The sequence below is a fragment of the Rhizomucor pusillus genome (assembly GCF_041956525.1).
Source record: "Rhizomucor pusillus strain CBS 183.67 unplaced genomic scaffold VTP01scaffold_12, whole genome shotgun sequence".
NCBI lineage: Eukaryota > Fungi > Mucoromycota > Mucoromycetes > Mucorales > Lichtheimiaceae > Rhizomucor > Rhizomucor pusillus.
The window spans coordinates 265,810-293,760 of NW_027192154.1; the positions used below are offsets into that span (position 1 = coordinate 265,810).

The 27,951-nt window shown below is 46.7% G+C and overlaps 10 protein-coding genes across 10 annotated transcripts; 4 read left to right on the forward strand and 6 right to left on the reverse strand.

Annotated features, from left to right (window-relative positions):
- Positions 1–1,325: 1,325 nt before the first annotated feature.
- Positions 1,326–4,515, reverse strand: VTP01DRAFT_2062 (uncharacterized protein; the record flags this gene model as incomplete). Its single annotated transcript, XM_069380482.1, has 8 exons — positions 1,326–1,604; positions 1,665–2,042; positions 2,102–2,883; positions 2,951–3,229; positions 3,293–3,371; positions 3,442–3,793; positions 3,852–4,392; positions 4,458–4,515. 8 exons carry the CDS (start codon positions 4,513–4,515, stop codon positions 1,326–1,328), a joined length of 2,748 nt encoding a protein of 915 aa, XP_069237565.1.
- Positions 4,516–5,086: 571 nt separating this feature from the next.
- VTP01DRAFT_2063 (uncharacterized protein) lies at positions 5,087–7,202 on the reverse strand (the record flags this gene model as incomplete). The annotated part of the gene is made up of 11 exons (XM_069380483.1): positions 5,087–5,177; positions 5,233–5,633; positions 5,691–5,731; positions 5,796–5,872; positions 5,934–6,196; positions 6,263–6,317; positions 6,385–6,660; positions 6,723–6,759; positions 6,828–6,909; positions 6,973–7,022; positions 7,103–7,202. 11 exons carry the CDS (start codon positions 7,200–7,202, stop codon positions 5,087–5,089), a joined length of 1,473 nt encoding a protein of 490 aa, XP_069237566.1.
- A 241-nt stretch (positions 7,203–7,443) lies between these two features.
- Positions 7,444–10,770, reverse strand: VTP01DRAFT_2064 (uncharacterized protein; the record flags this gene model as incomplete). Its single annotated transcript, XM_069380484.1, has 10 exons — positions 7,444–8,438; positions 8,500–8,668; positions 8,731–8,958; positions 9,029–9,358; positions 9,422–9,642; positions 9,712–10,003; positions 10,065–10,396; positions 10,459–10,522; positions 10,594–10,667; positions 10,725–10,770. The coding sequence occupies 10 exons, from the start codon at positions 10,768–10,770 to the stop codon at positions 7,444–7,446; spliced, it is 2,751 nt and encodes a 916-aa protein (XP_069237567.1).
- Positions 10,771–10,888: 118 nt separating this feature from the next.
- Positions 10,889–11,837, forward strand: VTP01DRAFT_2065 (uncharacterized protein; the record flags this gene model as incomplete). Its single annotated transcript, XM_069380485.1, has 3 exons — positions 10,889–11,000; positions 11,076–11,381; positions 11,437–11,837. 3 exons carry the CDS (start codon positions 10,889–10,891, stop codon positions 11,835–11,837), a joined length of 819 nt encoding a protein of 272 aa, XP_069237568.1.
- Positions 11,838–12,222: 385 nt separating this feature from the next.
- On the reverse strand, positions 12,223–15,637 carry VTP01DRAFT_2066 (uncharacterized protein; the record flags this gene model as incomplete). Its single annotated transcript, XM_069380486.1, has 10 exons — positions 12,223–12,674; positions 12,739–12,836; positions 12,907–12,992; positions 13,046–13,186; positions 13,253–14,342; positions 14,434–14,449; positions 14,506–14,725; positions 14,846–15,228; positions 15,295–15,525; positions 15,592–15,637. 10 exons carry the CDS (start codon positions 15,635–15,637, stop codon positions 12,223–12,225), a joined length of 2,763 nt encoding a protein of 920 aa, XP_069237569.1.
- Positions 15,638–17,585: 1,948 nt separating this feature from the next.
- VTP01DRAFT_2067 (uncharacterized protein) lies at positions 17,586–19,099 on the forward strand (the record flags this gene model as incomplete). The annotated part of the gene is made up of 5 exons (XM_069380487.1): positions 17,586–17,670; positions 17,734–17,837; positions 17,979–18,167; positions 18,351–18,542; positions 18,608–19,099. The coding sequence occupies 5 exons, from the start codon at positions 17,586–17,588 to the stop codon at positions 19,097–19,099; spliced, it is 1,062 nt and encodes a 353-aa protein (XP_069237570.1).
- Positions 19,100–19,705: 606 nt separating this feature from the next.
- On the forward strand, positions 19,706–20,337 carry VTP01DRAFT_2068 (uncharacterized protein; the record flags this gene model as incomplete). Its single annotated transcript, XM_069380488.1, has 2 exons — positions 19,706–20,152; positions 20,212–20,337. The coding sequence occupies 2 exons, from the start codon at positions 19,706–19,708 to the stop codon at positions 20,335–20,337; spliced, it is 573 nt and encodes a 190-aa protein (XP_069237571.1).
- Positions 20,338–20,851: 514 nt separating this feature from the next.
- Positions 20,852–22,516, forward strand: VTP01DRAFT_2069 (uncharacterized protein; the record flags this gene model as incomplete). The annotated part of the gene is made up of 4 exons (XM_069380489.1): positions 20,852–21,493; positions 21,565–21,691; positions 21,766–21,957; positions 22,026–22,516. 4 exons carry the CDS (start codon positions 20,852–20,854, stop codon positions 22,514–22,516), a joined length of 1,452 nt encoding a protein of 483 aa, XP_069237572.1.
- Positions 22,517–22,619: 103 nt separating this feature from the next.
- Positions 22,620–24,193, reverse strand: VTP01DRAFT_2070 (uncharacterized protein; the record flags this gene model as incomplete). Its single annotated transcript, XM_069380491.1, has 3 exons — positions 22,620–23,128; positions 23,187–23,345; positions 23,404–24,193. The coding sequence occupies 3 exons, from the start codon at positions 24,191–24,193 to the stop codon at positions 22,620–22,622; spliced, it is 1,458 nt and encodes a 485-aa protein (XP_069237573.1).
- Positions 24,194–24,481: 288 nt separating this feature from the next.
- Positions 24,482–27,095, reverse strand: VTP01DRAFT_2071 (uncharacterized protein; the record flags this gene model as incomplete). Its single annotated transcript, XM_069380492.1, has 7 exons — positions 24,482–25,170; positions 25,241–25,330; positions 25,391–25,604; positions 25,667–25,842; positions 25,904–26,067; positions 26,300–26,480; positions 26,555–27,095. The coding sequence occupies 7 exons, from the start codon at positions 27,093–27,095 to the stop codon at positions 24,482–24,484; spliced, it is 2,055 nt and encodes a 684-aa protein (XP_069237574.1).
- Positions 27,096–27,951: the final 856 nt, after the last annotated feature.

Below are 27,951 nucleotides of genomic sequence, written 5' to 3' on the forward strand. Positions count from 1 at the left end.
GTGCTGTATAATAAAATGATAAAATAAAAGAAAAGCCACGCTAACTACTTCCTATAGTTGATGGAGCAGATGTTGGATGTTGAAAGGAGGGAAGGTGAACCGTTGATTCTACACTATGTAGTTCGTGAAGAAGGAAAATGTTGATGATATCGTCCAAGCACAAGACCATCAATGGTAGTTCATCTTGTGTCGAGGGTAACTTGAAGCTTCCAATTTCAGTTACCGTGTACAACTTGTCGTACCCAAGGTGCATATCATACAATTAAATTTTCGTGCCTACACAGGCACAAATAATGAATAAATCATGACAGTATTATGAGGCATATGAAAACTTGAACATACCAATAGCTTGAAAACAAATGGCCACGTTCAAGCTTTTGTTGTCGATGGCATCCTTTGTAAACAGAGAGAGTCGATAAAATTCCAACATAAAGTCTTTTCTATTTTTGAGGCTCTTTATCGTTTTAACTTTTCCAAACTCCGTCTCGTACCAGTATTGATAGGACAGACACTGATCCATTTCGTAATCAGGCCTGTTTCTGTCGACTACTTGTAGATTGGAACTATACAGAAGGAGCAAACACGTTAGTGATACAACATATTCATATACAGTAGATGATAATCATGTATCTTTTTTCCCTTTCTCAATGACTATTCGAACGTTGATTTCCAAAAAGGCTTCGGACAAATGACAATGGCACGAATTGCTCTGGCTTCATGAAGTGCTCCTGAACTGCTTCGAGACATGGCCAGATACACCGATGATTTTAACTGCTTTCCGATCGCTCGATGCCGTTGCCATTCTTCGGGAAGATATGCTTCGTACTAGGCGACAAAAAGATTCAGATTATGTGTGTGAATGCTTCCGAATGGAAACATTTACAATTGATACAATATCCCTTGAGGAGCATCGAAGCGGCGATCTTGACGATCAGGGCGTTGTGGAATGGTGAAGACAAGGAGAATGAAACGGACTCACGCATCATCTCCGATCCGGTAAAGTTGCATAAACCGTGGATAGATAGAAGAGGGATTGAAAGTCAACGGGAGCGGTGTTCTATAAAAGTTAAAGGGAGTGAAATTAAAGAGGTTTAACAGTGTATGCGTAACATATTTCTTTGTGCAGAATACAATGAACCAAGAGCAGCATTGTATTCATTGACGACTGTCTTTACCCATTGAAAAAAATGGCCATAAGATAAATTATACAAAATGCGTCGTACCTTTGGCAATTTTATTTTTACTACAAGCAGTGAACAAATAGGAACAAGTAAAAGTAAAGAGGCAAAGAATGGGTGTGCGGGTACATGAGGGTAAGAAGAAATTTACAGTTTGCTGTCACGGTTAGCAGCAGCGTTGAGCTCAACTGCAGCAGCAGCGATGGCGATCTCGTTGCGTTCGACAACGCGGGTCTGGAAGATAACTTTGTTGCCTTCCTTCCACATGGAGGTCTCGAGGGTTTCTCCAGGGAAGACATGCTTGGCGAAACGTGCCTTGATGTTCTTAAAGTTTGCAGGGTCGTTGTTAGCAAAGGTCTTCAAGACATGCTTGGCAGAGATACCAAAGGAGCAGAGACCGTGCAAAATAGGTACATCGAAACCACCCTGTGGACAAATTGGTTAGCATTTATGTAAACAGGATATTACCAAAGCGATATAACTTACCACAGCAGACATCTGAGGATCAATGTGCAAGGGGTTGTAGTCACCGCTCAAACGGTACAAGGCAGCCTGGTCTTCGTTGGTCTTTTCAGTGACAACGGCGTCAGGCTTGCGGTTTGGAGGAGTGTTGGCGGCAGTGGCAGCACCGCGGTCAGCACCCTTCTTGGGGCCACCAAATCCACCGGATCCACGGATGAAGAGAGTGAACTGGTTCTCGAACAAAACTTCGCCGGATTCATCCTTGGTGGTGACAGACAAGACAACAGAGGCACCCTTGCCCTTATCGAGGATTTCAATGACGCGGGCATCAGAGACAAGCTTGCCGCTGGTGGGGATAGGCTTCTTGAGTTCAAGGAATTGCTCACCGTGCAACAACATCATCTGCCAGAAAATTGAAGGGTTGAGTATATATGTTTTCCAGTGCTCGGATACACACTTACGGGGTTGAAGTTTGGAAGAATGTCACCGAATGGAAGAGAGGACATAATGGAGAAAGAGGGGATGACACCAAAGGTAGGCAAAGTGGAGAACTCGGTGTCGTTTTCATAGACATACTTCAAATCAGTGCGCTTGCAGCCGACACCAAGGGCATAGAGGATAACTTCACGTTCGCCATATTCAAAGGTGGTGGTATCAAACTTGATCTTCTTGGCAGCCTCAATGTCAACAGTGCCTTCAGGCTTCTTTTCCTCCTCTTCAGCGACGTTGGAGAAGTTCTCCATAACAGCTTGGAAGGATTCTTGAGTGGTTTCGGGGTTGGTAGCACGGCCATCCTCAAAGTCGGTGATACGAGGCCAAGCTTCAGCAATTTGCTCTGGCGAAAGAGGACGGTTGGTGGGGAAGCCAACGCCACCGGTGCGTTGCCAGCGGACCTTGGCAATCCAACCGCTGCCAACTTCAAAGATGCTGCCGGTTTCCTCGTTGCTGCTGTGAGCGAGGTAGCCGACGAGAGGAGCGACGTATTCGGGCTTGAAGGCCTCGACCATCTCGGGAGGCATAATGGTAGCAGTCATACGGGTACCAGCGTTGGGAGCAATGACGTTGCAGATAATGTTCTTGCGCTGGCCTTCAAGGGCAAGCGTCTTGGTGAGACCAACAATACCGAGTTTGGCAGCGCTGTAGTTGGTCTGACCAAAGTTGCCATACAGACCGACGGCCGAAGCAGTGTTAATGATACGACCGTACTTTTGCTTGGTAAGGTGGGGCCAGGCAGCCTTGATAACTAGATTGTTCCAAGATATATTCTTTCAGCACATTGTATGATTCTGCAATAATGGGTTTTCGCTTACCCTTGTAGGTACCACGCAAGTGGACGCGGTGGACAAGATCCCAATCTTGGTCAGTCATGCGGATGAAGGACTTGTCACGGAGGATACCAGCGTTGTTGACAATGATATCAATGCGGCCGAATGCCTTGAGGGCAGTCTCGACAACCTTCTCACCATCCTCAACAGAGTCGTAGTTGGCGACAGCCTTACCGCCAGCCTTGCGGATTTCATCAACAACAACGTCAGCAGCACGCTTGTCAGCGCCTTGGCCAGTGTGGGAACCACCGAGATCGTTGACGACTGATAAAATATTCACGTGAGTTTATGTGTATGCATGTTTCCTTGTAGAAGCCAATTACATACCAACAGAAGCACCGAGCTTGCCAAACATCAAAGCGTAAGCACGGCCCAATCCACCGCCGGCACCGGTAACGATAGCGACCTGTAAAACCGAAATCAGTCAACAGGGTGATATGCGACGAGTGAAACATAGGATTTAAAAAATACATTACCTGACCATCGAAGCGAAGAGGTTCAGCCTTGGGGTTAGGTCCAGAGGCCTTCGCACGCTCGAGCAAGCCGACGAAATCGGTATCAGTGATGGAAGAGGGGTATTCGACGTTCTTTTCAAAGTCGGTGATCTCATCCCACTTGGCACCGACTGCAGCGGGATCAAAGGTCTCGTCAGCCTTGAAGACGCTGCCAGCGGATCGTTCCCAGCGCAGTTTGGAGACGTAGCCACCACCGGCTTCGAAGATACCGCCGTTCTCTTCGGTGTTTTCGTGGCAGAGATAGCCGACAACAGGGCAGATGAATTCAGGCTTGAGGGATGCTAGGACTTCGGGAGGCATGATGGTTTCGGTCCTACATCCAAAGTTAACAACAACGAGGTATACATGTGAGTAACTTTTTCAATGCTTACATTCGAGAAGCAGCCATGGGGGCAATAGTGTTGCAGTGGATGTTGTACTTTGCACCTTCACGTGCCAAAGAGTTGCTGAAGCTGGCAAGGGCCAACTTGGCAGCACTATAGTTAGCCTGACCAAAATTGCCATACAGACCAGCTGCAGAGGCAGTCATGATGATACGGCCATACTTTTGCTCTTTCATGATAGGAAAAGCTGCCTTTGTGACGGCGTAGGAGCCCTTGACGTGCACAGCCTGGATAAGATCCCAGTCAGCGTCCGTCATGCGGGCAAAGGTCTTGTCACGGAGAATTCCGGCATTGTTGATAACAATGTCGACGCGGCCAAAGGCCTTCATGGCGGTATCGACAATCTTGTGACCATCGGTGACGGAATCGTAGTTTGCAACAGCCTTGCCACCGGCCTTGCGAATCTCTTCTACAACGACATCGGCAGCCTTGGAGCTGGCACCGTCGCCAGTGTGCGAAGCACCAAGGTCGTTCACAACAACGCTGGCACCACGGTTAGCAAAGAAGAGGGCATAGGCTCTACCGAGACCTGTGGGTCGTGTCAGAGAGACAGAGAAGGCTGTTGGTGTGTGTTCGCTTGGTATGTAAACTCACCTCCTCCAGCACCGGTGACGATTACAACACGGCCGTCGTATCTGATATCGTTTGGCATATTTTTTGTGTGAACTGGGAAGAAAAACAATGTGGGGTAGAAAACGGCAAGCAGATATAGAATTCGGGTTGTCCTCCTTCACATGCAAGTCGTGTCACTTGGCGGAGAACCACATGTCGTGGATTTTCGATATGTCAGCTTGAAGTCCCTGCAAGGGCGCCGGCGCATCAAAACAGCATACATTGCTTCATTCTATATCTCCTGAGAGAGCTGTAACTTTTACAAACAATCAAGCACAATCTTTGCGCCTTTTTGCCGTCTCAAAGACTGTTACGAGTGTGCATGCAGTAGTCAGCTTCTGTCCCATCCTCCAAAACAGGAAAATTCAAGTTTGGTCATTCGTCCCCCGCAGCAAAAGCTCTTCTTTTAGGTTCCACGATCTCCACATGCAAAAAAAGACTATTTGTTGGATACTTTCGGAGCAATGCATGTAGCGTCAAATCTAAAAAAATATACAGCATATGAATCGGTAGTCTTTACCGCTTCAAAAATCTTCAACATTAAATACAGATACGGTGCATATTGCTTCTTGCTTTTTTGCTCCTTATGCTTTATTGGTTCATGATCATGGCTATTCCTGATTTAAAGAGTTTCCATTGTAAAGTTGGCGATCATCGTTATCATCATCAAATTCACTGCGTCGCAGCGTGTTCACGTTGCTCCTATATAGAAGGGACTTAGCAATCCGGCCATAGCAATGCAATGGCCCGTACTTACCGCCCAGATGAGCTTGATCCTCCTCCCAGTGTGTATCCATTCGTGCGAGAGTCCGAAGAAGAAGAGGACGCAGGGAAAGCGCCAGGTGAAGGTGAAGCTGCCGACGACGATGCCGGTTCTGCTGGGAACATGGCATACAGTAAACCGGAAGCTGTCGAACCTACAGCCGACAAGGCACCGTAGGCAAGGCCACCAGCCGAATAAACATAATCCATCCATCCGCCTGACGATGATCGACTACCAGCATACGCATCGCTAACGTTCTTGATGCTTTTCATGATAAGCGTTGCGCTCGGACACAGTTCCAACTCACGCAGCGTACGTTGCTCGTCCATGATACTAAATTGTCGTGTAGGGAACTGTGCGAGAAGTTTGTATGGCTGATCGCCATCAGTCCTGTTCTGTCGTTGGGTGTGGTTAGGAAGTGTATATGGATATGTCTTGGGAGATATCTCTACCTGATCTACCCATTCTTTTACATTGCCGAGTGTAGCCGTTGCTTGTTTATTATGATCCGTGTAAGCCATTCCTGTATATACGAACCAAGTCCATCTTTTGCTTACCATCAAACTGGTTACGCATTGTCGATCCATCCAGCTGTCGTATACTCAAGTTGCTGAAATCATGCGAACTTGCAGAACTGTTATCCGAATTCCCGTCAATGTTTCGAATCTCGCTTTTGACATATTGTGTATTTTTACCTTGATCGTTTTCCTCCTCGCTCTGAAGACAATACAGAATTGTTTCTCTCTCGTCGTTTCTGTTCTGCTTGTCTGGCCGCTAACTGTTCAGCTCGATCCCTCGCAATTTGTTCTCTTATCCTCTTGCGATGCTCCTCTTCTTCTTTCTTTTCCTTTTTCAGCTTTTCAAAATACAGTTTGTTCTGTCGGTTTTCCAGTTCCTCCCTCGTCTTTTGCATCTCTTTGCCTTCTTGTCTCCGTTTCAGCTCTCTTTCCTTGACTTGCTGTATGTGTTTGGTTACAAACTGGGATGGTTTTGCGAATGCAAGTTTATATGCATCATTACTTGCCTGCTTCTCTTGCTCTTCCCTTTTCTGTCGCGCTTGCTCCATTTGCTTCTTCAATCTTGGAATAAACCAGTTTAGTCCCACGTCGCATGATGATGGACGCGATCTGTAAGAACGTTGCTTACTTTTCTTTCTTTGCCGCCTCATCATCTTGCAATACCGCCGATGTGCTCGCAGTTGTCGTTGGAGGCTCTGACGTTAAGCCTGCCGATGCTGATGCCAACGTTGTGGATGATGAAGGTTGAGAGATAGGTTGGGAAGACGAGGAGGAGGTAGGAGGAGGAGGAGTAGGATTGGTAACGTTGTGTTCTTCGCCGGTGCTGCTGTTGAGAGCCTCGATCTTTTCAACGATTGTCTCGGGCGTTGCATCGTGCACGACAAAATCCTTGATTGTGCCTTGTCTGAACAGTTCGAGTCAAGTGATGACGATGCCATAGTTTCATCTGATAGATGTGTAACATACTTCATAATATACAGTATAGGAACATGGTAAGTAGGGTCTACATACATGTCAGTTTGATCAATAAACAGCTACAATCAGTAGATAGATCGTGATAGAGTAACATACACACTTGCTGGAACATTTTTGCATTATCACTCGATGTATGCATGCGTAGAGCGACCGTCGTGGATTTCAAGGCACTCCGTACCTAAACATAACGCCAGGTTAACGGAAACGAGATACGTGGATATTCTTACACATTATATTCAACCTTTTCATTTTCCAGAGTTTTGCTTAAGGTTTGGCATTTGTCCGAGTCGTCTATTTCCAGGCACAACACTGGGTGAGTATAACCAGGAACAAAGAAGAGCATTTCCTTTTTTTCTTAATCGCCACCATACCGTAAATGTATGCGATGAACAGACAGTTGCGTGCATTCACCAATGAAATGGCTTCTGCCACTGGGCCATCAAACCAGACGCTCGTGTCAGGGCTACTCATCTTTGTCCTTTTGTGCTCTGCTCTGCTGCTGTGCGTCTAAGCGAGGGAAAAGGACGAAGGCAAGGTTTCATATGCTAAAGTCCCGCCGCTGCTACTGGATCTGATTACCCCGCACGCACGCGCACCCGTTCGTTCAATGCAGATAGACAGTGACAGCAAGCCATGTTATGCGGCTTGGAGTTTTTTATAATGTAAAAAATGTGCTCAAAACTTAGGAATAAGAAAAAAATGGGATACAACATTATTGAACGTTGGGAGGTGGTGGAGTGGGAGGATGTTGATGAGCAGTGGGATTATCACTATGGTGATGGTGGGTGGTGTCATCTACGACATCGTTGTTGTTGTTGTTGTTGTTGTTGTTGTTGTTGTTATGGGTGGCAGCAGTAGCAGTAGCAGCGGTGTTAGCGCCAGGAGCGGCAGGCACTTGCTGTTGATTTCCAAACCGAAACTGCCGCATGTACACGAGCCATCCAACGAGGATACAGAGACTGAGGATCATTAGACTTTCAATCAACTCGTCTTCTTCCGAGTATTCTTCATCGTCATCACCAAACTCGTCGCGTCCGTATCCACCTGTCTCCATGTAATCCTCGCCTTCTTCGCGTTCAAGTCTTTTCATATGCTTGCTGTACTTTCGACGTAACTCTTCCTCGGAACTGATTTCCCACTTGGCTCGCTCGTGCTCGAATGCTTCAATTTCCTTTCGTCGCCGAGCTTCCTGCTGCGCCTGTGCGGCAGCCTTTTGTTCGTCGTAGCGTGCTCTCGCGGCTTCGTCTTCCCAGCCATCATTTTCTGTGTTCTCTTGAGCCCACGCCTTGCCTGCATCGGCACCTGTAATCCATCCCCAGTAATATCTTAAGTACAATCTGGCCAGCGATAGCTTGACTGGAAGATATGCATCCGCGCTGGTCGCGAGAGCAGTGTCGTAGGAACGCTTCGCAAGATGGAAATCCTGTGTGACACCTAGCCCGTTTTCATACATCCAGCCAAGATTCCACATTGCCATGGGAGACAGCTCAACTTCGGCTGCAATCCTGTAGCAAGCGGCTGCCTTTTCATAATCTACGGGCGTACCGATACCTCGGAAGTAATAATCTCCCATCTTGACACGTGCGTCCACGTTGTTTTGGTTTGCAGAGCGCGACCAATAAATGAGCGCATCCTGTTCCGCTTTTTGGTTTGCTTTTGGAGACTCTGTCAAGCCAAAGTAGTCGGTGAGTTTGAAGAATCGGGTATCTATTGTCGCAAATGATAAGTATTTCTATCCAAGCATTTTGTCCCTGAGTCAAAATGATACCTGTATCCAAAAGATAGGCAACGTTAGATTGCGCAATTTCGTAGCCTCGCTCAGCTGCTTGCATATAATGCAGCAAAGCTCCTTCAGTGTCGCCATCCATGTACGCAGCGTAGGCCTTCTCAACGGATGGATTCTCCCAATCACCACGTTCCGCAATTGCCTTGTAATACTATGGATAGTTTCTAAATACTTCTTTCAAAAGACTTTACACTTGCTTACCAAGATACTTACTGATACTGCAACCTGGCACGATGCCTTGACACCGATACCTGCATGGTTCAGCTGTGCGAGATACCAGTATGCTAGCAGATGCTTCGACTCCGCTGCCATGTTGAACAGTTGGATCGCAATGGGTAAGGTGGCGTCTTGCTTTGCATATTCAATTGCAAGGTGCACTTGCGCATCAGGATTCTCTTGCTTGGCAGAACGCTTGAAATAATCGATAGCCTTCTCGCGGTCCTGTAAGATAAAAACTGGTAAGTTATCGATCATTCATTTTGAATAGTTTACAGTTGTTGTAATAGCTTGCCTTTGGCACGACGATACCGTTAAGATACATCATTCCAAGTCCATTTAGAGCGATTGGGTCGTTCAGTTTGGAACCAAGCTCGAACCATTTGTAAGCCATCTCTTCATCTTGCTCGACACCTTCGCCGCGCCAATACATTTTGCCAAGATATCCAGCTGCCTGGCCAATAGCTTGACCGTGCCTGTTGTCCCGCTTGGCTTTGCTCAGAATGGCTTCTGTCACTTTGCCGTCCGGCAGCTTTTCGATTACTTGTCGGAAGAAGTACAGTGCTTCGCTGAAATCCTGCGGTATACTACGCGTGCCTTGGTAATATATTTGACCGAGCATGATCTACAACAGAAAATTGTTTATCAATAAAGATCTTGTTTAATTTCAACAGTACAGTCAATTTACCTGCGCCTCGAAATCCCGTTTCGTTTGTGCTAGATATCGCCAGTACTGCAAAACTTCCTGAATGCTGACAGAGTTCTCGTTGCCGCCAGCGCCGCGATGTCTTTTGTCTGTCATGACGCTTGCACCGTAGCCGTACACTCCGCCCTTTTCATCTGACAAGCGTACCTTGGGAAGTGGAGGAAAGTGGCCACCAGGAGGACCTGACAGAAAATAACTGATGGCTGCCCCATTGATGGTTTGCGGATTTAATAATTTCGATTGGTTTCGCATAACGAACTGTATTCCGTTACCTTTTTCAGCCACTCGCTTATAATAATAGGCAGCGTCTACGCATTTTTGTTCCGTTCCAATGCCATATAGGTATCGATATCCGAGCGTCATCTCTGCAGCCGTGTCATCTCCGTGTGCTGCAAACGTGTGGTATAAGAAAGCCTTGGCTTGGTCTCTTTCGACAGCATCTCCAATTCCAGTTGCGTACATAAATCCAACCATCTGCTGCGCCGTTGCGTTTCCTGTTGAGGCTAGAGACTGGTAGTATTTGAATGCTTTTCGATAATCTCGCGGATGGGTGTATTTTGCATACTGAAAATTGCAAAGAGTAAGCATCGACTTTACACAGCCGTGAATAGGAATTTTATCTTACAAAGTTCATATCGGCCAATGCCAGCATCGCATCCTTGTTTCCATAGGTATCTGCTGCCTTCTCCAGCATTCGTGTTGCCAAATCCAGCGGGTCATCTTCATCTTTGCGGTCGTATCTACTGCTCTCCTTTTCATTTACATGACTGTTTATGTCGACTTGATCATCGCTTGTCCAAAAAGATGTTATTGCATGTAGAACAGTCTGCAGCGCCAACTTTGTGGTTTCCAGCACCCCGCTGTCGTCCGCTAATTGGTTTGTGTTGGAGGATGTCGCCACTTGAGGTTTTTCCAATGGTGTCAGATGCTGCATCGCAACTCGATACAGCAATGCGCCTGCAAAAAAGTGATTGGTTATTTAATCATCCAATGTATGCTTTTTCCTTGGCAATATGTACCTTGTTCTTCGGGATCGAAATCGTATTGCTCGCGATCATACTGCGTTGACTGTAAACTGAAAACCTGTGGAAAACCGGGTTTGCATTAGCCGAGAGTGAGAGAGGGAAAGTGATTCTTGATCGCGCTCTTGGTACCTTTTGTTGCTGTTCCTGCTCGTCTGCTGCAAACGTTGTTGATATTACTCCTGCCAGCAGACCCAACCCTAGCACTGCGAGCGTTTCGTCAGCTGAACGAGTTCTTTCGCGTCAATGTGTCAGATTCTTACGGTACAAGCTTAATCTTTTTGGTCTCGCTCGAGGCGGCAGCAGCATAAAGAGGCAGGGAAACACTTGGTTTGGATTGATTCGTCCCGCTCACTCGCTCTGTGCGTGAAAAATCGGCCCGCTCTCAGCTGCTAATGTACTCTCTGTCTCTCTCTTTTTTATTTCAATGCTAGCACCACCCATTTTCCAAACCAACTATGAACATATTTCGTTTGATTTTGAGGAATTTATAAAGAATGAGCTAGGCCTCGATCTAAACAACCAAAATAAAAAAGAAGGTTGGTGAAATTGATCGTGATCAAATGTTGGAGTTGATTAGTGATCATTGACACGAACTTGGGATATATAAAAAGATGAGCAAGTATGTAAATACTATCTCAAGGGAGCATGCAGTCGAGGCATGCACTGCCAATATAAGCACACCAAGAACACCGAGCGCGACAAATCCGTCGTCTGCAAACATTGGCTCCGTGGTCTATGCAAGAAGGGCGACAGTTGCGAGTTTCTACACGTGTTCAACATGAAAAAGATGCCAGAGTGCTGGTTCTACTCGAAATATGGCGAATGCTGCAACGGCGATGAGTGTATGTATCTTCACATTGATCCTGAAAGCAAGCAGAAAGAGTGCCCTTGGTACGCACGTGGATTCTGTAAACATGGCAAGTATATATAACGTTTGGTACATGATATATTTCTAGCTAACATTGTTCTAAGGACCCAACTGTCGACACAAGCACGTTCGAAGAATGGTGTGCCAGAACTACATTACTGGTTTCTGTCCAGATGGATTGAACTGCCCGAACGGTCACCCGAAATACGAATTACCTACAATGTATCCGAATGAACCTGTCACTGCAACGGCAGGAGGAGCAGAGAATGCCAAGAGTGATGAGCAACGCATGCAAAGAGCGCAAGATCACCAGCAGCAGCAACAGCAACAGCAACAACAGCAACAGCAACAGGCACAACCGCAACGGACACATATCAATAGACCTCAAAGTGGATTCTATCGACCTATCGAGGAAGTTACATGTTTTAAATGCGGACAGCAAGGACATTACGCCAACAAGTGTCCAAATGGAAGAAATCCGCATATCCAGAATTACCGAAGATAAACCCAGGACAGCATACTATGCTTTGCAGTACATAGCTGATAACATTTATATGAACCCAATGCGCATACCAACGTAAAATCCGTCTTTTACTCATTGTATAAATGCCTTACATCCCATTTGCTCCTCCTTTCTATTTCTCCAGTAGTAATGGGCAGCATCGCAGTCTTCCGTTTGAAGCGAAAATGTATATGGTTTTTGTGATTTTTGCAAAATGCCGTTTTATTTGAACGATAGAAAGGGAACAAAAATATCGAAATGCGTGTGTGTGTGTGTGTGTGTTTTGTTAGGAATTACACTTATAATAAAACTGAACTGGTAGTAATACTACATATACTTCTTTTTTATCTACAAATTGTTGAAAGCAACAAGAAGCGTTCAAAATCGATTATCCGCCGAACGGCGCTCCCCTGGTGACAGCAGCGTCGTCGTCCTCGCGGTACCCGCCAGTCTCCAAACCACGGCGCAGACGCATACCTTCTTGGCCAAATGAGCTCTTGCTGCCCATGTTGTAAGCCTCGGCAGGCCCTTCCTTGTTCTCGACGCTGCTTTGGAAGGGCTGGGAGGGAAGGTGGTATTGGATACCAAGACGTTCCGAGTGTTCCTTGAGCTCGATCATGTAATTGTTGTGACGAAGCCAGCGTCCACCCATATCCTGCCAGTTCTGGGTATGCTCAAAGTAGAATGTAAGTGTTATACGGTTCTGGTTCTCGTATGTGATGATGTTCATAGAATTCGAGTTGGGGCGGTACAAGTGTGGGAACTGATTGCACCACTCGGTCATGTGATCGCGCAGATCAAGCATCTTCCAGGTAGGTGTAGAGAAGTCGACGTTGAGATCTGCAAAACAAAAGTATCAGGAACACCATCCGTCCTTTGTAAACATTTGCGTAAGATAATGTACCGATAGTTTCACCCGTGGGGCCGGTGCGGCGCACATTAATGATATACAGGGTAGACAGCACAGAGTTTTTAATGTACATGACTGAGCCATCCCATTTTCTGTAAACGATTTTTTTACGATTAGAAATATTATACAACCACAAGGATATATTGTCGTGTGGCAACTTACAGAAACGTGGATACATAGAGACCAACATTCTGGACGACCAGGTTTTCTGGGCCGATAAATACACGGTCGCCAGCATCGAACGGATGCTAACACCAAGGTCAATAGACTGGAGAGCATAAGTAGGATTGTATATACTTACTGTGACAAATACAAAAATGATAGATTCAAAAGCATCTTTGGCACTTCCACCGAAGATAAAGCTGGCAGCAATGAAAGCGCTCCAGAGGGGCATCAATTGCGTGCCGACATCCACACCGAACGCGGCGCACACAATGACAACCTGGAAGGAATAATTTTTAAACTTTAGCACCGTTCCTTAGCAACCGTGATTATCATCTTTTCTTACCCAGATAACAGCAAAGATGACCATGAAAATGATATCGAGCTTGCCGGTTGCCTGGGACAAGTCGCGCATAGATCGGGCCAGGTTCTTGCGTTCGCGGTAGATACGGATACAAGCAGACCGCAACTCCTGTTTGCTGATACTACCGTTTCCGTCGCGATCAAATAGCTGGAAGGCCTGAGACACCTCCTCGGGCGTGCGAAAATATGGTACGAAATCGGCTTCGACGATCGTGTCGCGACCTAAACCGCCGACAAGGTTCTGGTAGATGCGTTTGGCCAAAGCTTTGGCCTGGCGCGACGTTCCCCCCTGCGTCGCAGTGCCCTGAGAGGATGTGCCTGCACTGCGGATCTTATTGTAACCGCCCTTGATAAGCTTTCCAGGAATGGCCGTTGTTGAAATACCAAAATCGCGTGCACCGTTCAAGAACGATTTTTCATCTCCGGAGCGCCAGGTCATCCATGTGTTGTTTCGTGTCAACGGTGGTGGCGAGTCTGCGGTGGCGGCTGGTTTGTTCTTGTCTGGTACGACTTCATCCTGTTGTTTGTTATGTTGTTTACTTTTCTTGACATCCCTCAAACGTTTCGTCAGGTTGGACACGAAATCGGAGGATGCTGGCGGTTGCTGCCGTTGCTGCTGGTTTTGCTGTTGCTCTTCATTCACAGCAATCTTTTCATCATCCGAAATCGCCTTGTCGCGCTCTTCCAAAGGAGGTATAGCAATGAGCGTATCCATGTTCTGAGATGGAAAATGAACGTTGGCCCGGGTGTTGGCCTCGTCGGGCGCAGGACTGGTTGCACGCATGATGGATCGCATGGCATTTATGTCAGGGGTGGCGTTGCTTTGCTGTTGTTGCTGTTGTTGTCGATACGCAGACGCCGTTGCCGCCGCCGCCGATGGGATACCGTCATCTGCAGACATGGACCGAGTAGGCGGGGTCGGGCTCGCGGATGCATTGTTCTGCTTGTTCTGCTTGTTCCTTCGGATGCGTTTGAGTATGTGATCTTGAGGGTTTCGGCGTCTCACTTTCTTGAGCCTGTCAAGAATCTTGAGCGCCTTGTCGTTTTCGGCAATTCGATCGCCGTATGCTTTTCTAAATAGAAGGGCGGGTAGATACTCGTCAGTATACGATCAATGAAAATTTGTTGTACACACGGAGTTTAACCCCGGAGATTGTATCATACTTATGGAAGGAGGTAACTAAATAGGAATAGTTAATATCCCATCTGGATCGGCGCTGCAGCTTGTTGTCTTACCGATGAGCTGGAGGATAAACTTCTCAATGAACAACAGGAGCGCTAGAAAGAACACGCATTCCCAGATACTGTAAAATACATGCACGTATTTTGGGATAGGCTTGAAAGGCGGATTACCGACAGGCTGTAGATATATCATTTGCATAATAAACGCCCACGAGCCCCAATTCCAGGCGGAATTAAGCAAAAGTTTGATGTACAATCGCAGCGCCATATAGTACTGTGACAAAAAAAAAAAAAAAAAAAAAAAAAAAAAAAAAAAGAAATGTAAATATCGATGGTCTTATGTCAGCTGATCACAATAACACCACGCAAGAAGAAGATGAAGCTGATCACTTACGGAAAGCCGCATTCGAAGGACCTCGGTTGATTGCGGTCGCAGGATACCGACGATGCGCTTGATAGCCCACGGAACAAGCTCAACAATAAGCTGCAGCACGAGACCAATAAACCACATAAAGGAAAGCCAGGTAAACCACAGCTGGAGGTTGTACGAAACAAAGTTTTCGCGTCCCTTGTACACAACAAACACGGCAATGTCGACGCCGATGAACAATAGACCGAAGAGGATGATGCTTGCCCACGCAAGATAGGAGGAGCTTCGGGATAGACACAGCACGATCGCTCTGCCGGCCTTTTCATCCTTATCATGCTTGTCGTCATCCTCTTCATCCGCGCCACCCCAATCAAAGTCTTCTGCGTACGTGGTAACCAGGGCAGGACCTTGGTAACAACAAGATTAGAGTTTCATTTCTCTATCATTTTTCCACCTGCATCGATCCTGTTTACCAGCCAAAGTCTCTAGTGGTATCTCTGCAGGTATGCCGTCCTCGAGTATCAGTGTCGCCTCGTCGTCCGTCGAGTTGCGGGTCTGGATACTCTTTTCATCTGTGTCTCGGGAATCAAGTGGCGGTCTCCCGTCAAGGACCTCTACGTTCTTTTCGCTGGTGGGGATTGTCTCCTTTACAACAGTGTCGTCGTTCTCAGAGACAACGTCACTGGAGGATCGCCTACGAGTTGCTATATTTTTTCTCGGTTTATTAGATAAAACGGCCGTCCGCCCCATTTGCTTTGATCCCGCCTTACTCTCGAATTGACCAGGCGCATCCTCTGTGGACGGCTTATCACCCATGTCTAAGCTCAAAAATCAAAGGAAAAAAAGAGTTTATCAACAAAGATTGAGAATGGCGGGATACAGAGAAAGAAAAAAAGGGAAAAGACCAGTCTGTGGTCTCTCTGTGATTTTTTAGCGTCGTTTTTGACTCGATCGGCCTTGTGTTACTTGAACGTTCCTGGCTCGGGTTTTGGAACTTGCATGCATCTCAGCTTAAAAATTTTCTGCCAACTGCTATTTTCATCGCGGTCTATAATAGTAATCGCTCATTGTGTATGCTGAGACCCGTTTTGAGGCATATGCCGACCATTCCTGCGTACACAAATAAGGGTATCGGAAAGCGGCTATCAAGACAGTTAGAAAAAACTTTCGATGCGTCGAGCAATCATGTAGCCGCCTCTCTAGTGACTGAAGGTACTAAATTATTTGCGTGGGATTAGAGATTCAGTACCATTTATTTCCCGGAGATATTATATTGGACAAGTTTTGCAGCAATCTTCAGGAAAATGGCAAATTAATAATGCCCCTATTCATAAGTCTGATAATATTTCTAAGTACATCATATCCTGTGGCTATCGTTATAATATCTGCCCTCGTGCTATCCCGAGCTCAACCCAATTGAGCAACTCTGGTCGGTTGTCAAGATAAAGTTAAACGCAATGGGTTCTTGGAAAAAAGAGACATTGATGACCAGGATAAGTTAAGCGTCTAACAGTTTGAAGCTAAGCGACTACAAAGGGTTCGTCTGGCATTCTCATAAATGCTTAGACAAGTATCGCAACAAAGAGCACCTCTGATCTGCTTCTCAAGATGAATTGATGTTAGGTAACTTTGGTCTATTGAGTCTCCCGCTCTCTCGTCGCAAGTTCAGATCAGTTCCGGCCGGCTGGCGATGATCAAAATGATCAAAACACTTCGAATAGAGTCCTGAATATAATATAGGGAAAGAAAATCCCACTTACTAGTATCAACACATCGTACCCAAATCACTGGTATATACCAGTCCCTTTTATGGGTCGCTCCTACCGTGACTATCACCCTACCCTTTATTCGTCCCTACACCCCAGTCTGTTTTTGCGCGTTTTAGAAGTACAAGTACAGTCTAGGTTGGCTCGTTCATTGACATCCAAATGACCGCGGTCCTGTCTCGTCGCTCACTCCACAGCGATCATCACTGTTGCAGGTATCCAGACAGTCGTCACTCGCAGAACAGCACGCTCCAGTAGGACTCTGACCGTTCTTTAGTCCGCAGTATCTCGATTTACATGACGACGGGGTATCGCTTGGTTTGGGGCTTGATGAGGTCGTTCCCCTTGACACTATAAAAGATATTAGGTTTTATCGATCGTTTCCCTTCTTTCTCTCCTCCACCCTCAGCACAATCACATGAAGTTCTCCACGACGTGATGATAGCCTTGGTCGATTAATATCCAACAGCAGCCGCGCCACCATATTTGACCACAGGGCAAAGGAGACGGCAAGAATTACGTTGAGTCACGGTCGTACCATCGATAGTATTACACAATGTCTCGCAATCGCCAAGCACATTGCCTAAAGCTCTTTTACTGGCTTTGACAGTATTATCATTCGTTGCAAAACACAACGAAACGAACAACGTCACGATTATAAACAAACGCAACATGATCGTAGACACCTTTTCCAAAAATTAATGTCGCTTCGATTTGTCGTTATGGTGTATAAATGTATTATAAAATTTCGCAAGGGAAAAAGTGTATACGATATTATCCATAACACCTTCAAAAATTACAAAAAGTCGCATCAACCACCCATTTTTTGGACTCGTTTTTAGGGTCTCCTACACCACACTGTCCAATTCAGCTTTATTCTCTCCTCAAGTACATAGAGAAAGGGTCTATGGGCTCAGGCTCCATTAGTCTTAGATCACTTTTGGCAATGGAGATACTTTCCAAGTCAGTTTCTTTTTTGCTCGGATCCTTGTTACAATATGCAGGAATCAAGCAGATTCTTCCAAAGCCAGGGAGTTTTGTTCCCTTTCATTACCATGGCACCCATGATTACATACTCAATGGGTTCGTCCTACCAATTACATGTTTTTTTGCTTAGCGGGGTATGCGAAACTTATTCGACTATAGTCGACCGCAGAGAATCCTTATGCCAGACCGTATCACATCTCCATATCGTGACGCTGATGGAAGTTTCAGTTGAAAAAGGTGCGGCAGAGCTAAGGCGCAGCGCAGTAAGCTCGATGCTGCAGAGAATACACAGAGCAAAGAATACATAGAATAAGCAAATGCATTTCTTTCGGCGACCCAGGCAGAGGCACAATGCTTTTGTTTGAACCATTGAATTGGTTCGCAAGGATGATGACAGTTTGCAGCAACGAAACTACTCGGAAGCCATTCTCTACGCGTGTCAGCAAACAGCCACTGATAAGGCCACCAAAGCCAGTACCCTGTTTATTACTGATGTGCTCTCAATGCAACCTTTTGCTATTGTACACGACGGAATGGAGCAGAATACCTTGACCCACCCTACCGTTTTGGAACAAGCTGGCGGCCAACCACAGGCAAATCATACACCCTGTCACTCCATCTAAACGCCCATTTGATGCTATTGAATCTCGAGGTGCATGCAGTCATTGTATTCCAATCCCCTACCCTCCAGGCATGTCTCGTCTTATGTCCATTGCGCCTTACCAAAAGGTGCTGCAACAACGTGCGTTGTTGGAATTGACCGATGAATTATGCAGCCTCCTGAATCAAGATTGAACATTTTACGGCAATATGAAGTATGCAGCTGCCCAGCTCCTTGCTGGATCCATTATGATGGACATATGAATGGACAAGCTGTGAAATCAATGCCGTCCAGCTTTATGGTAGAACCAAATCTGTCGATGTCCACCGGGAAGGCTTTGGAATCAAAAGGGCAAAGACATGCCGACGTCATTGCCACCACCTATTAAGAGCGTTGCACTGACGTTTGGCCAACGACTGTATTCGTGCTAAGCTGATGATTGGCACGCTGACTTGTAATGCCTCGGTGACATCGGCCCTGCGCTTAGACAACAAGACAATGCCGCCTTGCGTTGGTGCATCAACTCCGAGTTTCATCCTTGGCAGCAAGCCGGAATCATTGATCTTCCTTGGCAAGGACTGTGTTGATCTAGCTTTGAAACTGACCAAGAACAAGCATGCTATATCGATCTCAAACACCCATCTGTTATATCAAGCAAGACAATTGGCATCGAAATTTGAAGCAGCCTCCATCTACTATCTCTACAGTGCCTCTGGTCCATTGACTCAGGCTCACACTTGTCTCCCTTACACTATCTTTACTCTTGCCGGCTACGGCAGAAGAGGAAATGCATCAGCCAAGCTCTTTCACCACATTGCTGAACTGGTCCCGAAACGTGGGATGCAGGCGATTCTGAACAAGGACTTTGTCATTGAACTTCTAGCCTGTAGTATCCAAGATCGTGAAAGAGGAAGAGGAGAATGAAACGGGCAATAACATCATCTCCGATGTGATGGAAGTATACGTATAAAGTCGTGGGGACCTCACAGTATCTTACTGTCTCTGTCTATTACACCCAAATCCCAATGTAAAGGCAAGTGCAAAGCCATCCTGGACGAGATCTTGGCTCTTTTTGGCTCCGCCAACACTATGACGATATTGAAGAACAAAAACTGGACATTAAATTACAATGTATGGCCATCCTTTTGGCACCTAGTATCGCCATTGCAAACATGTCCTCACAAGCAGTTGTGTTGGATGCTTTTACATGTCTTGCCTGAACCGGCCCCACCATTGGATCTTTGAATCGCTCTACTGTACTGCACACCTTTATGAATAAAACTCTTTGATAAATGTTGTGTTTAGTAAATATTAAAAGAGTCAATATAGAAAAAGTAAAGCGAAGCTGTTGTTCTGTCCCTTTTATTTCATTCAATTTGGTTGGGAATTCAAAGGTAATCGGGGTTTGTTATGATAATTATTTTCCGGAAAGAGTGTACTTCAAGCATCCGTGCTGCGGGGCGACAAAAATTGTTGACAGGGCCAGTACTCGCTCAGGCCCACGCTTTATCCCAGACAACACTCTCCAGAATGTCCAAGTCACAACAATCAGGGACAGCACGCAACTATGTCGAGTCGATAGTCAAAGACCAGGATACCGAAACGCTTTTATCCGAGAGCCAGCCTCAGTATGATCCAAACAAGAAACCTGCGGCGCCTTCCTCCTCGTCTGAACCTGCGTCTCAAACGTCCTCGACTTCCACGCAAAAGGAACGCACGTTCCATCGAGCCACCTTCAATCCCATAGCGTCAGAGGAAGTAGCAGCAGACGCAGCGACAGCTCCTCAAGCCGATGTTCAATGGGGCCCTCGCGAGTTTCTGAAACAGCGCGAAGAGATAAAGGAGACGGCCCAGCTGGCATGCGCCGATCTCGAAGTGGAATTACTGGACTGCTTCAAGACAGGGCACATGTGGGAAAAGTCAAACCTATGCAATGACCAAAGAAACAGGTTCTGGGCATGCTTCAACAAGTGTAGAGTACGTTTATTATTTATTCCTTGTGCGTGATATCAAATTGACAAGTGGGGGATAATTAGGACATTATGAAAGAAGCCGACTACAAGGGCCCAACGAGTAACAAGAAGAAGGATGCGCAGATATTCCTCAAACTAATGTCCATTTCTGAACAAATACGCGAAGAGTCTGAAGCAAACAAATCTTAAACGGACAGCACAGTGGCGGCGCGAAACCGAACAATATTTTGTTTGTTTGCTCGAATTCGATGTTGTTTTTTCCACGATACAAAAGCATATACACCACATACGTACACACTGACACATCCGCATACACAATACATATACGACAAGTAATCCTTCGCACTATTCATATTCGAAACTCCTCTCTGAATACACCTGTTGTTGTTTGTAATGAACCGTTAGACAAGAGATCACAAGTATACAGTCTACCAAAGTCTACCAATTTGCATACCTACTTTGCAAAAACGAGCCATACAGCCATTGATTGCTTTCTGAATCACGTCAATACACTACATATAGAAATAAAGGCAACATGCAGCAGCGATGGTGTATATTTTTACAAGTTTGTGTGTTTGTCATATTTCTTTGCTAGAATTGCGCAACACAAAGCAAAGATAATAATATGATATAAAAGATGGCGACTTTCCTCCAGCAAACGGGAAGGATACTACGCCTTACTTTCTTTTTAGTACAAATTCCTATGAAAACTTTTATCAGTAGCAGCATCCTCGCGCTTTCTGCGGCGCTGGTCGTCTCAGGCTCGCCCGTGTCTTCTTCTGCCTCCAAAGACGCAGCAGCATCGTCTTCTTGGTCGTCTTCTTCCGCTGCCGCCGCTTCCATCACGCTGCCCGTTCCTATGGATAATAAAAAGTACCGTGTTACCAAGACGTTGACAAGTACAACCACCATCCATCGCATACCCACTGGTTCGGCTGACCCACCTAGCGCGACCACCTCGACCCGTCGCAATATCCTGCCTGTTGCTTCACCGGCATTCTTGCCCGAGTTCGACGAGCCCGAATTCGGCGCTCTCGAAGATGATATTCCTACTGGCCCGATTTCTCGCGAGACCGAGTTCAATCTGGAAGAGTATCCTGCCCTTATGGCCGTACCTGATACCGACCATGAAGGTGTACAAGCTGCCATTGAAGCCATCGACTGGGATCACGTACCTGATATCCCCGTCAGAAAGCTCGACGATGCTGGCGAGATTGATATGACTGACTACGACGTTGACAAGGACGAGAGCTGCTGGTGGAGCGCCACGCAGTGCCTGAAGCCAAAGATCGACTATGTTCCCGAGGATATCTACATGTGCTCCAACGCTGGCGAATGGGGCTTGGTAAGTCTTTCTGGCTCTTTTACATGGTCGTCGCAACAGAAACCTTACAAGTCTTTTCTCTTCTCCCCCAGACATTTGATGATGGTCCCTTGAACCCTCGCAAGGACTTGAAGCTCGAAGAAGACCAGGTTGATCCATTTGCAGAACCTCGTCTGTACGACTTTTTAGCCGAGACGAAGCAAAAGGCGACGTTGTTCTGTGAGTATAGCATGCATACCTTTTCTTTAATCGCGTACATGTTTATATTTATACATGCATGGTTTGGAATATAGACGTCGGATCCAATGTCGTTACTTTCCCCGACGCTGCCAAGCGAGGTTTCCAATCAGGCCACGGTATCTGCTTGCATACATGGTCCCACTCTGCCATGACAACCTTGACCAACGAGCAAATTGTGGCCGAACTTTACTGGGCACTTCGAGCTGTCAAGCATGCCACAGGTGTCACAAGCAGATGCTGGCGTCGTAAGTTTTAAAAGAGAGTTGAACTTAGGCGCATGTCTCACAAACTTTTCTTTGTTTATCTTTTGTAGCACCTTACGGTGATGTTGACGATCGCGTCCGTGCGATAGCGCATCAGATGGGTCTCGCCACAGTTCTTTGGGATCTTGACTCTGAAGACTGGAAACTCCCATCATCTGCTGGCAACGGTTTGCTCAAACCCGAAGTTGTCGATGGATATTTTACCAAATGGATCGAACACCGCAAGATTGGAAACGACACCGAACATGGACACATTGGCCTTCAGCACGAAATTAACGAAGCGACAGTCGGCATGGCTGAGAAATGGTTGCCGAAACTCCAAGAAGTGTTCAATGTCAAGCCTATCCATGAATGCACCAACTTGAAGCATATTTATTGGGAGCAGGAGGTTGAAGATGAAAAGGATGAAAAGGATCACGACCATGATGATGATGATGACGATGATCATGATCATGACCACGACCATGATGATGACGATGACGATGACGATGATGATGATCATGACCACGACCACGACGATGATGATGATGACGATGAATAGACTGTTCGTATGCCAAACATCGATATCATTTGTTTACGTAGTTAGGTGAAAAAAAAATTATAATATCATACATGAATAAACTTTAGTTTTGCTGGACAAATATTTACAATCGTGGTATCACAGTTGCTGCAAACGGATCGCTTCCCCACCCAAACGCTGCAGCATTTTGTTGCAGCAATATCGAGTGCAATCGTTCCTCGACTTGTTCCGGTTCAATGTCGTACCTTTCAAACATCGCTGCTACTTTTCTTTCATCAGGAGGTGAAGGTTGATATGTTTCTGGGTCAATGGACACTGGCGGTAAGCTTTTGAACACTTTCCTTGCTAATTTATAGTTAAACGTGGGTTCCGGCGTATATTTAGGTGGGAGGTTTTCAAGGAGTTTTTCAATAGATCGATGCTGTTTTATGGATTGCAATGCTCGAATAGGGCCAATCCCTTGGATAGTTCCTGAAAAATCAGTTCCACACAAGATGCACATGTCGATGAACTCGTCCCGCGAAAGACCTAATTCTTCAAGTGCAACAACGGGGTCGACTTTAAGTATTGATCTATTTCGAGCGAAAAAGTATCGTAAAATCGGTGCAGAGCCGAATACCATGGTATCCATATCTATAACTATCGTTACTACCCACGCTGTTGCTGACAAGTTATATTGATGTAAATTTACCTTCTGTCACAGTTGCGCTGCTGATCCCTATTTCCGCCAAATGTGCGCACATTGCTTCGGCCTCGTGCCCTTCACAGCTTACGCAAGCGTACCCGAGCGTCGACAAGAATTCCTGGCACTCGTCTCGCAACCTCTGTGTCACGCGAATGGATCGTTTTTCTTATAAAAAAAAGCGCATCTTAATACTCGTTCCATATTTTAGTTGATTTTGTTTTACCCAAAGATGTTAACATGCGGCGGTTGATCTTTTTCAAATCATCCAAGCTGCGCTCTGCATTCTCTATGCGGTCACGAAGCATCGATGCCACTGCGCTGTGCTCCCGAGCCGACAGATCTCTCACTGTTCTTGTGTACTTTGCACGATCGTTCGCAAGCTGCACAGCACTGCGCAGCTCATGTGCAATGTGTGTCAACTTGGCTTCTAGCTGCCGTTCGCGGTTCATGATCGTCTGGTCGCGCAGGGCCCTCAATGTGTCCATGGTTACTACAGCTTCTTCGTCTTCATCTTTAAAAGTATCAGATGCTGTTGTTGCCACGTTAGAGGCTGCAGTTGTGGCCCACGTTGTCTCTTGCTGTAAGGCCTCGATGGTTTCGCCCAACTGTTCCAGAATCCTGGCCGCCGCAGAATCGGAGAGCTCACGGAACGCGCTTGATAGCTGTATCCAGTCCTCTAACCGCTCCGCGCGCGACCGCTCGTAATCAAGCGAGTAGCCCACTTTGATCCGAGTCTTCTCACGTCGCTCTGTTTCTAGCTGCTTGGCAGCTATTCGACGAGATCCATCAAACACGAATATAGGCTTGATCAGGTTGTGCTCGCAAAAGCGCGATAATAAGTAGAACCCGTATACATGACGATGCTCGTGGGGCTCATCGCCGTAGACAAATTTGTTCAAATGGCAACTTGCATCAAACGCGATGGTTTGCCGCGCAAGCGAGCTGGCACTGACGGTGCGCATAGAATTGGGTGCATATCTGCGTAACAGAGTTGTGAGTCCGTTGACACCCATAGCGAATGAAAAGAAAAAACGTGAAATATAGAACGAGTAAACAGGCCGTGTTGTTCTCGTAATTGAATATGATACAGAAAAAAAGAATTATTGAATCTAAGGATGCATCCTTGTCCCTCGATTTGAGGGAGCTCTATATAGGAAACAGAAAAGAAACAAGAGAGAGGGGGAATTTGAGTTGCTGGGTGTCGCTTGTGAGAGTGATATGTAAAAAAATGGGGGGAGAATATAAAGACGTGTATATATGTGATTGATGAGTATATGAAACGAGAGAGACAAAGAGAGAAATTAGGCGGACTGTTCCTTGGATTCACGCAGACCCATAGTGAGTAAGAACTTTTCGGCATTTTCCTTCTCTTGCTTCTGACGAGCCTTGTCCCACTTGAGTTCTTCGGCCATGATTTCAATGACGCGAGGCAAGGACTGCAAGGCAGCTTCAGCGTTCAAGAAGGCCAAACGGGTACGACGAGCGAGCACATCGACAGCAGTGCATGCGTATTCTTGACGGCAGGCATATCGGACTTCAGCCTCAATGTAAGGGTAGTTGGGATTAATACGCTTGCCATAAGTAGGCCAGTGCATAGAGGTGGGATCGTCAATGGAGCCGACAACCCAGGCACGGTCACCGTAGCTGTTGGCAAGATGCATAGCGACCTCAGTGTCCATACCGAACTCCTGGATCAAACGGATAAACATGGTGTTGCTGTATCCTTCACTACCCAACAGCAAAGTATGCTCAGTGCGGCATCCACTCTTGGGCTTCAAGTCGAATACTTCAATGGCCTTGTCGACAGTCTCTTGGGCCATGGCACGGTAGGTAGTCCACTTGCCACCGGCAATAGTGATCAGCTTGTTTTCACTGACGTTGATCATGTGGTTGCGAACAAGCGACTCGGTGTTCTTGGCGTGAGGGTCGCGTACCAAAGGGCGGATACCAGACCACGCGGCAAGAACATCGCTTCGGCGTACCTTGACATCTATGAGTGATAAATCCATTTTAGTACGATGCTGAACCGCGTCCGCCTCTTCCTGATTGCTTTCACTAACCCTTACTCAGATAGTGAGAAACTTCATCCAAAATCCACTGAACTTCTTCTTCCTTGGGAAGAGGATTCTGGGTAACTTCAGTGGGAGAATCTGAAAGGATATATCTACTTAGCGAAACTGTCACGTCGATCCTTGCAATATCGGTTTTACCTGTTGTGCCTGCAATAGTGCTTCCTTCCCAGGGCAAGAAGAAAATGACACGACCATCGCTCGTAGCGGGATCAAGCAAACCCATGTTGCGAGGGCTGTAGTAGTTGGGTAGGATAATGTGGACACCGGCGGAAGGAGCAACGATCTCGGCGTTCTCCTTGTTATCCATCTTGCGCAAGCCATCAGTGAAAGGACCGGTGGCGTTGATAACACCCTGATCAATAATTCACAGTTAGCTCTCCATCCGCCCATCCTCTGATCAAACGGTTCCTGTACCTTTGCCTTCACGGTCCATTCCTCGCCAGTCATGACATCTCGGACGACAGCTCCGTTGACAATGCCCTTATCATCCTTGGTCAAGTTGACAACCTCGCAGTGGTTAGCAACGGTAGCACCGTGATAAGCTGCGGTCATTCCGAGCGCGACGTTCATGCGTGCATCGTTGTGGTGACCTAAAACATTAAAAAAATTTAGTCGATTGCCCCACTGTTTCATTGAGTTTCAAATCCGTACCGTCGTAGTAGACCAGTGCACCGACCAGCTCGTCCTTCTTCAACATGGGAAAAGCATCCAGGGCCTTGGAGCGAGTCAAGAAGTAGCTGCTCTCGAGAGCTTCGCGACCGGCAAAGACATCGTAGAGCTTGCAGCCGACCCAGTAGTAGGGGATCTGCCACCATCTATCGCGCGACAATGGAGTTCGGCGTTAATATTCACATGCTTGTTCAGATTCAATCCTGATTTGTGTGTTTTTCTTTTGACGTGCCGACCCTGGCTGATCATCGGTTCGGGGTTGCTATGCCCGTGTTTCGCTTTTGTCACCCCTTTTCCAAATACGTCCGTCATGCGCTCATCCGCTGGCCCCGTCCCCCCATGTGGAGTACAACAGAAGAAAAAAGAAAAACTACTTACTTGTAGACAGGCAACATGATAGGAAGCTGACCAGCAAGGTAAGGCGCATTGTCCAAAAAGATCTTGCGCTCGTGAAGAGCCTCGACAACGAGCTTGTATTGCTCGTAATCAAGCTCCATGATAGCCTTTTGCAAGTAACGGACACCTCCGTGGACGAGCTTCGTGGATCGGGATGACGTGCCTAATTGGTGCAAGAAGAAATTAAGCGACCCACGTGTCTTTCAAACGTCAACAGGTTCAACAGTATATACGAACCGGAAGCGAAATCATCGCGCTCGACGATAGCCACCTTGAGTCCACGCGTAGCTGCATCGACTGCGGTACCGGTGCCGGTAGCACCACCGCCAACGATCAAAAGATCAAACTCGTTGTCTTCGACCGGCTTTCCGTCCTTATCCAGACCCTTGAGGCGGTTGAGCATTTCCTGACGCGACGGTGCCTGCCAAAAGTTGCCAGGTTTTTCATCCTGTGCCTGTGCCTCGGCGTAGACAATGTTGCGAGAGAACAGGGACATGGGCACCTGGTGGTGTCTGCGGTGAGGGTCCTGGTACAAGTACAGGGCAGAGCCAGCACCGGCCGATGCGGCGGCGACTGTCAACAGTCTTTGGGATCGAGAGAAGCTTCTCCACATAAGGGCGAGGTACGTTGAAGCGAAAGTAGAAAAGTAAAGTGTGAAGAGAGAGAAGAAGAAGAAACAAGGCTTAGGACCGTGTGTGCGTGCGTTAAGTTTCAAAGGACTGTTGGGCTGGGACGTAAATTCGCCGGTAAATTCGGACTTTATGATCTCCATCTCCATTTGAAAGGAGAAAAGTCTCGATGCAAAATCCCGCCTTTTTCCACGGCTTTGCCGTCTCATTGGTTCTACCTTTTTCAATCCAAAAATGTTTTTCTGCGTTTGGCACACCCTTTCTGCCTACTGTATGCCAACGTATACACATTGACGTTTCACCAAATGTGAAACCTCCCCTTAGAAACCCCCAAAAAATTGCCAACCGTTCTCTCTCTTCTGTCTCCTGGCTCGTTTCTGGCCTGGTAGAAATTTTTGCACCCGCGGATGATCTACACAAATGTGCACTAAAAAGCGCGTCCGTGCGTTCCGTGGGGTCCCCAAGATTCCCTTTTGCTCATAAGTCGCTATTTTCGTCCTTGTCGCAGTTTTCTTTTTGCTTTTAGTCTGTCGGTCCTTCTGTCGTGAAACTGTTGCTCGGGTCAGGTCGTTCCGTGAATGGTTGTTTGCTTAATCACTTTGAAAACATGCTTCCGATAACCCTCGTCGATCTGCATCACCTAAATGCCCCGCTCAGGGGCTACAGGGTGTTGAGATCCAATGGATAGCTCCATCATCATCATCAGCAGCAGCAGCAGCAAACTTTCATCTAGACACGAGTTTTATCTCCAGTATATTACCCCCCAAGGCTGCAACGGCATTTGACTGTATCAATCCCCGCAGACGTTTGCGCTTCTTTGGCGTTCGAGTCGAAATCCGACCCCCTATCTTACGTTGTGCACATGCTAGACGACGGTTGTTGTATTTGATAGAATTGCCACTTGGTGACACCCTATGTCAGCTAAAAAGGGGATAGAAAAAATCGCGGATGTTCCCTTTCGAGAAACGTGATTTTATCGTAAACTCGATTGTTATTCGTCCCCTA